This window comes from Octodon degus, unplaced genomic scaffold (assembly GCF_000260255.1).
Source record: "Octodon degus isolate 3935 unplaced genomic scaffold, OctDeg1.0 scaffold00008, whole genome shotgun sequence".
Classification (NCBI taxonomy): domain Eukaryota; kingdom Metazoa; phylum Chordata; class Mammalia; order Rodentia; family Octodontidae; genus Octodon; species Octodon degus.
In genome coordinates, this window is record NW_004524584.1 from 28,586,560 (window position 1) to 28,599,195 (window position 12,636).

A 12,636-nucleotide genomic window follows, 5' to 3' on the forward strand; every position below is an offset into this window, starting at 1 on the left:
CTTGCAAAAATCCACTGCTTCATATTTTCTGATTTGTAATTATCACTGCTTTCTTCCTTGGAGGAAATTCAATTTGGCATCTCAACTCAAAGCGAAGTTCCTCTGCTTCAGCAGTTTCTATAATTTCTGAATGGATATTTGTAATTTAGGACTTCAGAAATCAGATTGTCCAATGACAGTGATAACACCATTGTCAAGCTATAAAAAATAGATACTACCCTATAGTTCACTTGGAGGTGTACAATATTCACACTGTACATAATTTCTAACGTCAATACTGTGTCCTGGATCTTGTAGACAAGAAATTGCTAGCGTCAGGACTTGGCTATGGGCATCCCCTGCCCATCTTGGGCTAACTAGAAGGGGCTATTCTTATCCTGCTTTGCGCTGGTCATACATCTGAGAGTACCATGCCTAGGAATTTGACAATAGGGCAGAGTCCTTGGATAATACAGTGGTTTTGATTTTTTTAAAACTGGCCGTGGTTATTACCCATTAGGTACAATGGTCCATGACCCATTTCCATTATAATCTTTCAAAACTCTGTTTGGTTTTTTTTTTGTTTTGTTTTTTTTTTGTATTTAAACCTTTTGCTTTGCCTCACACTATTAAATTGGACCAAGTCACTGCACTTTATCTTAGATGACAAATGGCGATTCTTGCTTTTATTTGTTACATTCCACTCTTCTGCTCTGGCTCACTTGCACCAAGATACACTGTCTTCTAAACCACACCAAGTTCATAGTTTATTCTGTTGGATGATATGGTCAGAGCTTCTGTTTCTTTCTTTATTAAATCTATGTTGCTTTCCAGTTATCTAATTGAATATTTATATATTATGAAGCATTTAAAAATTATTTCTAATTTTCAAAATAAATGGCCAAAGGGTATTCTTTGAGAATAGCCATAGTCTCATAGTAAAATTGATCATGCTCTGTTATCTGACCTGTTTGCTTTCATGGCTAGTACAGGTGTATTTCTACAGTTGAAGTCCTAAGTTTCCAGAAAGCTCAATTACAGTGGAAATAAGCCATAAATGGGAATCAAAAGAGCATTCCATCATATTTTGAAAATCTTCAGACTACTATATCCATTGATTTAATATTCTGCAACAAACAAAATCACCATACTGTAAAGAGAAAAAGATAACTGGAGTCCATGCCAAAAATATTTATGTTTCCTTCTGCACAATGCCATTATCTTCTTCCGATGCTCATAAACCAAGTAACGAGTGTTTTAAAGTTTAAAAAGTGTTTAGAGCCATTATAAAAATCTAGTTTGTTAGTCAGTTTGTCACAGAAAAGGGGCATTGCAGGCTCTTCTCATAAAGTGAAGTTATCGTTTCAGACGATGAGGCCCATAAAAAGCTGTCTCCATGCAAAATTCTGGTGTTTTACCTCCACACTTTTGTTTTTGTTGGGCCATAAAAAGTTAAGGACACTAAAGAAATACCACTAAATTTTGCAGATGCTATGAAAACACATTCTCTGAACTCTAGATTTCTTGCAGTAACTCTGTTAGCATGAAAATCCATGGATCATAAGTCAGGATTTTAATCCGTCTAAATTTTTCTTAAAATTATCTTTTTTGTCAATTTTTATTTTTTATTAATACATGTTTACAGTACACAAAATTACTTTTTTGTAGGGAGTTGATACATGAAATTATTGTTCTTAAAGTAAGGATTTCTTTACTTGGCTTGGGGTGGAATCATTTTCAATCTTCTTGAAATTATAATAATTTATCTGTGTTTGGTTTAACCAAGATCTTCAACCTTCTCTAAGAATTGTTCACCTTCTTTTCCATGTAATACAGTAGATTAATAAATCACACCATAGTCGGTGCTAGTATGATTGTCTCCTCTACAAGTTTGCGTATGTGTATCTTGAAAAGAAAACTCTTGTGTAGGCATGTGCATATTTATAAATACACAGAAATATTTTTTAGCAACCCCATTTGCTTAGAATTATTAGGTCAGCAGAACTTATAATAAGACCAACCTCCTAAGAGTCAAAATGCAACTTTAGTCATTGGGATATAAATGTTTCAAAAATGCTTTCTGTCCTCCAAAATATACAAGTAACAATTTGAGATTTTCTTGGTGACAGAAGGTCACAATTTTTTTTTTTTTGGTGGAACTGGGGATTGAACTCAGACCTTTGCGCTTGCCATGCAAGTGCTTATCCTACTGAGCCATCTCCCTGGCCCAGAAGGTCGGCATTAAGATTATCCATATAGCAGATACAGTACAGCCTGGACAATGGATGACCTCTGCTATGTTTTGGCTCTTTAATTCTTGTATTTACTTAAGGAGAAAACCAAACTCATCTCTTTTCTGTGAGGGTATCAACTCTTGCTTCTATGGTGCATCATAGGCATGTGCGCCTGCTTAAAGGCCACGTTTGCTGCATTTTTCCCTTGTTACCTAAAATGTAATGTAATTGAGGAATCTCAGGCCATAGCTATTAAGCTTTGTAACACAGGGCAGCCCTGCGATGCTGATTTCAGCTCTTTGATGGCCTCTTCCCCCTTCTTAATAGTCGACATTTGTATTAAAATTTTTTCAGATAAACATCTGGATATGTAGGCATGGATCCTATGGTGGGAATAACTGTGCTGGCCTAAAATTCAAGTTTTTGTGCTAGAAGCAGTCAGCAGGGTGTGGCTGCCAGAAGGCGCATCATCGTACTGCCTTCATAACTGGCAGTCGAGAACCCAAAGTGGGAGAGAACTGGGTGAGTATAAACGTGGCAAGAGACTGGAGAGCTCTCATGCTCTTGTCCTCGTGTCTGACATCTCAGTTAACCAGGCTGCCCGTGACCCAGTGCCTGGTACCTGATGCAGGACCCTCGCCACGGTGACCCTCAGGGCTCGGCAGTACTGCAGAAATCCTCGGGCCACTGGGCCCTGACTCGAGATCCAGAAGAGAGTGCGCTCTCCTCTGACTCCTTCCTACCTCTTTCATACTTTATATTGCACTTGTATCAAGGCACCAAGTAAAGGGCCATGCGACGTGGTCACCCAGGGACAGCGTGTGCACAACATGGGCGACCAAATGCTTCCTGATAGGTGCTACCAGAGAAGGCTTGTGGGCAGACACTGCTTGAGCTAAGTGCTGCTGTGTGAGTGCTTTTTGCTCAGTGAAGCACAGAGCAATCAGTGGGCATATGAAGAGATAAGTGAGATCTGACTTTGGCTCATGAGGGGCTTACGCACCAAATTCCCTTTCAGGGAACAGCCTTGGTAACTCTGCAAGGACCTTCAGCTTAAATGAAGGAAGGCTAACATTCATCTTGAATTTTAGATGGAGGGTACTTTTTTACCTTCACATTCACTAATCATTGTTTTGCACTATTTAAGCCAAACTTTTTTTTTTTTTAGTTGGTGGTCCACAGGGTTGAACTCAGGACCTTGCACTTGCCAGGCAAGCACTTATTCCACTGAGCTATCTTCTTAGCCCTTGTTTTTCACTATTTAAGGTGCTGTCAATTTCATTCCATATAGCTTTGCTTTCAGACTTGACACTTTTAACTCTAGAAATTTGATTGGGGTATTTTACTACATATTATTTATATTTCCTCTTTACTTTTGGAACAGATGGTATATAGAGTTTAAAAGTGGCATTCTTAAGTCAAAGCTTTCTAGTGGCCAAAAGCACTGCTTCATTATTAAATTGTCATGATAAGGGCCCACGTATCTCTTCTCAAGGAATGACTGGTAAAGTAACAAAGCGTATCTCCAGGTGGAATGCTTGATTTGCCTCCATCAAATATGGGTCACAATCAGCCTAGAGCCTGCTTTTCCATGGCAGTCCAGTTGGTAACACGAAGCAGGGGTGTGGGGTGGGGACCTGCAGGAGGCATGTGCTCTTGGCCACATCCAGTCCTTGTGCCCCGTGCTGTGACACATCTGCACCGTGTGGAGCGAGTCAGCGTGATGCTACTGATCTCTGTTTAAAGATAACGCAGATGAACCACATGAGGTGACACTGACACCCAGAACAGGTAGACCCTTGGCTTGATGTGGGAACTGGGGCAACGCTTCCTAGAACTAAACAAAACTTAAAGGAACCTGAGACCTAAGGTCTCTTCCAAAGAGGTGATTTCCATAAGGACCCCTTCTTGATTGTTTAGGGCTGTGAGTCTGCCCTGGGAACCTTTCTCCCCACAACTCTGTTTGAAATCAAGAGACTTCTCCACTTCTAGCCCAGGAACATGTTGGGGAGAAGCAATGGGGAAGGCTTTAGGGTAGGGAAGGAGAGGGACAGTTGGATGTCTCCCTGAGGGAGGAGCCTGCCTACATTGGCACCTGGCTCCACACTTTGTCCAGGGCTGGGCCTGAGAGCCGGAGTGGCTGATGCAGAAGGAAGTGCTGCAAGTGGGACTGCAGCCCTGGAAATGAAGTGATGGAGAAGCCAAGAGAGAGGTGGGGGGAAGGCAGCATCGGAAGGTGCAAGTGGAGGGACGGGCGCCGCTGCACCGCAGTACTGCGGCTAGGCTGTGTGGCAGTGCGGCTCTGAATTTCTGAAAATTATCTGTGGCTGTGTGTCAACATTAGCACCACTTTCAAGAAGACAAATGTGAAAGAAAAAAGTGATTTATGAGTATTCGAGACACTGAGCTTTGATAGTAAATGGATGGAACATGACATCAAAAATAAAAAAATAAAGAAACCTCTTTTTTATTTTCTCCCTTGACACTTTCCCCATGTGTCTTTCTTTAGCAGCAGCCACACTTTTTCATGTGACAGGATCTCAGTGATCAGACTTGAGAGTGCTTTGTTAAGGTGAATCCCTTCTACCCAAACTTAGGGCTCTGAGAAGTTCTGTGAAAATGAGAAATGGTGTAAGTTTCTGAAGACTCAGAGAAACTGGCTTTCTTAAGTGTCTTACACTGACTTTAGCACCATTGTCCAAATAACAATGATTTTCTTCTTTGTAAACTCAGAAATGCAAGGGGGTCTCTTCTTTAGGGACTTGAACCTAGTACAACCTGTGAAGTATTCACACGATATGTTTACAGGAAGTTTGGAAATTCATTTCCAATAGTCAATAAATGTGTTTTAAAAACATCAACAAATCACACTCAGTCCCGAAAGTGACATAGCTCAGCTCTCCACACTGACTCCCACGCATGCTCCAGCATTTTCAAGGACTGTCCTCTCCTCTATTCATCTGGGTTCAAAATGGTCTTGCAGATCATAAGAAACAAAATTTCATGTGATACTTTTCTAAGTCAGAAGACTCAACATATTGGTCTTTTCTCTAACACCCTAAATGTCTTATGAGAATTACATTTCTCACTACTACGCCTGTGTTAAGCCCTACAGACTCGCTCATCATTCCAGACTTCTTTCGTATTGCAATGAACTAGCCATACCTTCCAGCTCCCTGCAGCCAAGTTCTGCAGGGCGCCTGCTGCCCCTTCCAGCGTGTCTGGGTTTGAGCACTCAGAGAGCAGCGTGAGGTAGGGTTTGACTATGGATGGGTGCCACAGCATCTGGATCCCTTTTGGTGGTTCTGCACAGTCTGGAAGAGGTCCTACTCCATCCCACTGGTGGAAGAAAAACGAGAGAGTAAACATCTTTAACATGTTCATGCTTGCAGTGTCGCCTTCCACGCACCTCCCAGGCACACATCACAACATGAGGTGAATATGAGTATAGCACAGGGGCCAGCGGGGTGGGGGGAGGCTCCACCCTGGCTAGAGGGTCATTCTTGCCACAGGGAGCACAGCACAGAGGAGGGGCAGTGAGAATGGGCAAGGGCAGAAGGGGGTGCAACCGGCAGCTGCAGGAGACATGCTGCCCGAGGACAACAGCATCACACTCGCTACAGGAAGTGGGGACAGAGATGCCTTAGGCTGGCTGGGTGGCAGGAGGCTAGAGATCAGGGAAGCATCTTTTATAAACAGCATAATCAGCCAAGCAAGGTAGCTGCCAACACCAAAAGGCCTTCATTTCTCATGTAGAACTATGGCTCCTTACACACAGTTCTTACGCAAAATTGTGATAATTCCTACCTAATTTGCAAGATGCACATTTACTTGACTTTGGGGACCATCAGTACTTCCAAGAAATGACAAGATGAATGAAAGACAGAAAATTGCTTTGGTTTATGGGATGCAGGGACATGGGCTACAGGCAGGTGTAGATTATACAGTAATCTATTTGCTCTGAATTGAATATAATGGATAACGGGAGAATATGTAATTAAAAATTAATTACACATAACTTCTAAAATTATGGCTTGTAGGCACAAAAGAATAAGCACACCATTAAAAATAACAGTTATGAGGACGTTAGCAACTTGGACAAATGATAACAATGAAAGTTAAACCAACAAAGTAAGATGTAAAGCTGTAGGAAGCTTGTGCTTTATCATAAAGGTACACGGTCATCATGAAGATGCATGGCTGAAATGCCTCTTTGTTCTTATATTTTAAATTTATCATTTTTATGATTCAAAGAACATTAAAAATTGATACGATTCTAAGCTTTGATTACATGAAGATTTCATCTTTGTAAAACTAAAGAAAATGAATATAATGAGGGCAGAAATAAAATATACTGCATTTTTAGAAAAATTATACCTTATTCACTTCCGAGAAAAATCACTGTGAAACAAAAAACATTGTTTTGCAATTTTAAGGTGCGAATACTAAGCTGTTTAGCTTACTTGTGTGCATTAATCATTACTTAAATATAATGTAAATGATGGATCCTAAACTTTCTTATAGATTATATATAAACTGATATATGTATAAATGTGGGAATAAATGTGTCAACAGAATTTTATCTCACAGTCTAAGTCCTTTAATTTTGAAAATTTCCCTGGATAAAAGTATAGGCTCGTCTCCTCTTTCCGCAACATAAAAATGGAAATGTGACTACAGCCGCTCTAACTTCCACAAACAATGGTAAGAGTCATCTCCCAAGAGCAAAACTCAAAACTGTCGTCTTCTCGCTGATGAAAATCAAGGGCCAGCGAGGAGTGGCGTCCCGCGGCAGACTCGGACGCCCCCCAGGGCTCTGCCAGCGACTTGGCCCTTCCTTTCAGCCTCGGGACAAGGAGCGGCCTGGCCGCCGCCCCGAGAGGCCTCTGCACCTTGCGCAGCCTCGCTGCCACGAAGCCCGCAGCCTGCTTTTAGGCACTAAAAGCAAACTGAAAGTGAATCAGCGCGCCTCGCTGCCCTGGCTCCCGACTCGAGACTCGGTGGTCGCGCTGCACGGGAGGACAGCGCTGGCAAGTGGCGGCCGCCGTCCTGCTGTGGCTCTGCCGAGCTGCGAGGTGAGGCAGCAGCTTCCGGCTGCTCAGAGGAAGCTACTAGCAGGTTTCGTGCTCGTACAAGAAGAAACAGAAAACGCTTTCGCTCGCTTTTGTTCATTTCATTACGCGCGTTGCCATCTCCCTCAACACTGAAACTGCCGTTTTCACATAAACATTCAAGACTATCCAGAAAAAAACTGAATATGAAATTGTAGCTGCACACGGATGAGATTTCCGGTGTGCGCGCTGATGCGACAGCAGGGTGGTGACAGAGGTGGTGATCGGCGCCCACTGCAGAGTGACAGCTGATGGGTAGGAGAGGGCCGGCAGGGACCTCCCCATTTGCCACCGACTGCGCGGCGCTTTCCTAACTCTTGCAATAAAGCAGGATGAACAAAAGACAATTTTTTTCTTGTTTTGACAAGTCATTGATGTAACTCTTCACTATTTTTCATTATAATCACTTCTTGCCGCCTAACGAGAGAATCTGAGGGAAACCGAAGCACAACTGACATACACACCGACCATCTTCCATGACAGCCAGCGATGGAGTTCAAAGGGGATTCTTTGCTACTTCAGAGCATGGAGAAAAGGAATGACTGCAAAGCCAGCTAGTGTAACTGACATGTATCTAGGTCCCTTATTCAAATTTTTATTGATGTCATTCAGGGGAAGGTATCAACTGTCCATACAAAAGTGATTTGCAGCAATGAAAATGGTTGGAATGGATCCTGAAGCACGTTAGCATAATGACGTCCCTGACATTATTTTGTCCAGCTAACTAGCTTCGAGAAATGGAAAGGTGGTGGTGAAGACAGGCAGGATTGACTGGTGGGGGTGAAGTGGCTCTGTATGAGTGACCCCTTTCTTTTCCTTTTTGGCCAATTTTTTTCCATTTACTTTTTAATTTGGTATTGGGCATTAAACCGAGGGTCTTCACACTGAGTTATATCCCCAGTCCTCTTTTCATGCAGAGACGTGGTCTTGCTAAGTCTGTAAGCTGGTCAGCCTGCTCTCAGAATCGCCATCCTCCTGCCTCAGCCTCCTGGAATGCAATGATTACAAGCATCCCTCACCACACAGGGCTCACACGGACTTCAATGGTAGTCATTTGCTACGTGAAGTCCTATGACAACTTGTGCAATGTGCAACTCTTTGATCAAAAGGGAAACAATTCACAATTAAAACAATTTAAATTTAAAAGCAGGATGCTTCTTTTCTAGGATTTCTATAAAACTGGATCACTGAGTGAAGGCAAATAGTGGATAAATGTATGACACATGAAGAACATAGGAATATATATACATATATATTTTTTTCTTTTTTATGTATTTAGTACAGGGTCTACAGGGTCTCACTGCATAGATCGGACTCATAGTGATCCTCTTGTGTTCAGCCTCCCAAGTCCTCGGATTACAGGTGTGCACCACCACGCCCAGTCTCAATCACCATCTCAGCACGCCCTGGGGGCAGGGGTGGCAGTGTACACCTGGTATTGAAGCCCGGTCCCTACATCTGGCTAAGCAGGTGCTTTAATCCACTGAGCTATCTGGCCAGTGCAATATTAATAAACTGTTTTCAAACTATGTCTTGACTACAACTTGAGGACTTAGCACCAAAAATCTTATAAGAGTTTGAAATATGCAAATAACAGAAGCAACATGTTACAGAATGAGGACAAGAGATTTCTATGGTCCATTTCTATTAAATGGTCCAGCTAAGGACACAAAGTATTTGTAGGAAACCAACATGGGACAATCAATCTTTCTTTTTTTAAAGATTTATTTATTTGGTATAGGATCTTGCTACACAGCTTGGACCCACAGTGATCCTCCTGTCTCAGACTCCCCAGTGCTGGGATTACAGGCGTGCACCACCATGCCTGGTTTCAGTGGCTGGCATGGCACACTGTACCGAGGACCGAACCTGGGTCCTTGTGCTTGCCAGGCAGGCGCTTAGACCACCAAACTATCTCCCCAGCCCAATCAGTAGAATATTTCTAATGTATCTATCTGTCTGATCAAGTTATATACGTATCTATGCATACATCTATTCCATGGGTTACAATTTAAGAGTCAAGCAGAGTAGGAAAAGGGAATACAAAATATAGAAGAAAAAAGCATCTGTCATTGAAAATGCTTTTCAATGCTTTTCTTGTCCCTTCTCCACCACGGTTTTGAAGAAGTAAGTGAGTGTTCTGCAGTGCTGTACAATGTATTTATTTTCATCTGTCACTTTGCAACAAATACAACTTGCAGATGTGCTAGCAGGGATTGATTCTTGAGGTATCACTTAAATGTTAGAATTGTATGAAAATAATAGAAGCAACATGTTAGCAATCGGGAGAGAGAGATTTCTATGGGACAAAAGGAATGGCTTATGGCGGGCATTCAAATGCTAATAGGCAGGTAAAATACCAGAGGATGTGCTTCTGGTATTAACATTCCTTCTATTCATCCTTGTATTTATGGAGATTTAGGCTCTTACACATATACTTAGAGTTCATGAAGCTAAGGATTAACCAAAGTGTTAGAACTTTTTTTTTTTTTACTAACATAGTAAGCAGCCCAATAAAGTCTTCCTGGTAGGGAGCCTACTCCCTGCCTGGGTATGACCTTCCTGCCAGGAAGTTCCACTGGGGACAAACCCGAAGAGGGGGTATAACCAGGTTAGCTTCTGTCACTTCCAACATGTCAGTAACCTACCGCCAGTCCCCTGCCTCGCTCCAAATGTATGATGGTAAGACTAGCGTAATTAGCAAGCATCATACACCCAACTTGTAAAACTGTACAGAACTGAAAATTTGTATTCTCCCATCCAAAATGTTCAAAAATGTTAGAAAGGAAGAGAATAACAAACATCCTCAGTTATAACTTCAGATATGATGTTTCTCTTTTTTTAAATTTAAGTATTTGGCACAGGGTCTCACTACGCAGCTTGGACTCATAGTGATCCTCCTGTTTTCAGCCTCCCAGCACTGGGATTACAGGAGGATCACTACGAGTCGAAGCTGTGTAGTGAGACCCTCTACCAAATGCATTTTAAAAAATCCAGTAGAGAAGATTCTAAATGTTCTCCACAAAAAAGAATTAAAAAAAAAATGTGACTGTTACGCCAATTCTGCGGTCATAATTATACATTATATATCTACATTGAAATAGCATGCTGAACCCCATGAGAACATACAGTTATGTGCAACTAAAATTCATAAACATTAAGAATGCTTTTGGTTTCCTTATAGAAATCTATTTAAAAGATTTCTGTCGCAGTTGACTGGAGGAGAGAGTGGTGGAAGCTAATTGCTCGTTATCTGAAGGGAGTTGCACACACACCCTGTGGCTGGAAGTCGGGAGGTGAACCAAGCGTAGGTCCAGGCGCCAGTGCACTTCACAGAGAGGCTTAGCAAGCGCAGGGCTGCTGGTGACAGGCAGCTCACGGGATGGCCACCACTGCTACATTTATGAGGGTCCCTGTTAAGTGAGGAGAGCTGCAACGTTATCTCCCTGCTGAGCTAATATGCCAATGGTCCCAGCCTCTGGTCTCTACCCCTGCGCTGGGTACCACAAAGAAGACAGGAAGCATTCACTACATGGGGAGGAAGACTTCCACGGCAAAAGAAGCGTGGAAATCCAGGCTCCTCTTTCTGATCTGCCCTAGCTTTGATCCGGTCTCAGCCAATCAAGGGTACGCTCAGAAAGGAACTGCTCCTGGTGAGCTGCATTGCATCTTGGAAACAGAAAGATGGGTCCTGCCACCCTCCTGAGATTCAATCCCCAAATTTCTCAACCAATTAGGTAGTTTCATATCTACTGCATATGCGGGAGACCAATTTTTTTAAAAAGGATCTTCCGTGAAATAAGTAACAGACCAGAAATGCTGCAAGATAAAGGGACAGAATCCACAGCAACAGGGGAATACTCTTGACTTTTAAGATCCCATTCGTCCTTCCCAGGGGACATTACACATTGCAAAATGGAGAAGATGCCTCTAAGTTGGTAAACTGCCAGGGAAAGTTTTCTCCAGTAAGTTTTGGCTTCATTAGGCTGCAGCCACTGTTAAGTACTTCGGGAGAAAAAACAAAACAAAACAAAAAAAAAAAAAAACAGTTCCAAGCCCGTCCTCTGTCTGCTCCTTTGCTCAGCTTGCTCTGAACAGTATAGAGTTGTGTTGCTTTTGTCTTCAGTGTTTCAGGACCCTTTCCAGCCTTTTGGGGGTCAGACTTTAGAGGAGGCAGGTATTGGATGTTTTCAATTAACTGTGCAAAGCCAGGAAAGAAATGATTCTTCATCTTGATTCTTGGGAGTTTCAAGAAGAAAGACAGCTGTGTGTGCTCCCCAAGCCCTGCTCTGAGGCCACAGAGGCACCTGAGCTGAGGCTGAAGGAGAGGAGAGTTGGTGCCAGCCAGCTGTGTTTCTGAGACACTGTATTGTCCCCAGCTCCCCCTTGCAGAAGGCAGAGTTTCTAAATTTGAGTGATTAGAAAGGTGCATTAATGAAGAATCAGGATCCAGTGTTTTCTGAGCAAAGCACTAGCACAAAAGCTATTGCAGGACACCCTGCTGATTCTCTACATGGAGTGGAGGGGCAGAGGGGTCCCAGTGGGGCCATATCCCTTAGGTGGATAATGGAGGGATAATGTGCAATTAAAATTCATAAACATTAAAAATACCTCTGTTTTCCTTATAGGAACCTGAGCGGAGCCGCAGAGGGCTGCTGGCCATCCCCGTCTCTTCTCCAAGCATGGCCCTAGAGGATGAGGGCAGCACTACCGCTCATGCGGAACTTCTCTGCTCCTCTATCTTCCCACCCTCACCTCAGGAAATTTGGAGCATGGTCCTCCTGCAGTTGGATTTCTATGCTCCTGATGTGCTCATACATTTTGGATGACCCTATGGTCTTGGGTGTTTGGTAATTCATGTCTTGAAAGACAGTCTTATCTTGACTGGGCTCAGTCAGGGCAATTTTACTCATCAAAGGGATAGCTGTTTAAGTCTGCAGGGCCTTGGAGTTGTCATACCAGGGGAAGAGATGCTAAGAGAATCTAGAAGGTAGAGGTCAGGGGTGCTGATAAATATCCAATGATGAACAGGACAAGGGCCGGGGAGATAGCTCAGTAGAATAAGTGTCTGCCTGGCAAGTGCAAGGTCCTGAGTTCAATCCCTGGTACTGCAAAAATAAAAAACTAGGGGCCCCAAATAGCTCCTGTGCTGATGGTGGCATAGCCCAGTCTGGTAGTTGATGACACCAAGTTCAGCTGGTACGGACTTTGGGACAGTAAAGTGAAACTAGGAAGCACAATGGAACAGCTGACAAGGAGCCTCAGGTCTGCAAACTTGCCTAAAATAAAGGTGCAGCACTTGTAGGCGCTGC

At 42.9% G+C, this 12,636-nt stretch overlaps 1 protein-coding gene across 1 annotated transcript in view; it reads right to left on the reverse strand.

Annotated features, from left to right (window-relative positions):
• The window catches only part of Ctnnd2 (catenin delta 2), a 927,345-nt gene that overhangs the window by 123,326 nt on the left and 791,383 nt on the right, over positions 1–12,636 (reverse strand). Inside the window, exon 17 of the mRNA XM_004625202.3 lies at positions 5,379–5,552. Coding sequence (XP_004625259.2) covers positions 5,379–5,552 — 174 coding nt within the window. The remainder of the gene's footprint in view (positions 1–5,378; positions 5,553–12,636) is intronic.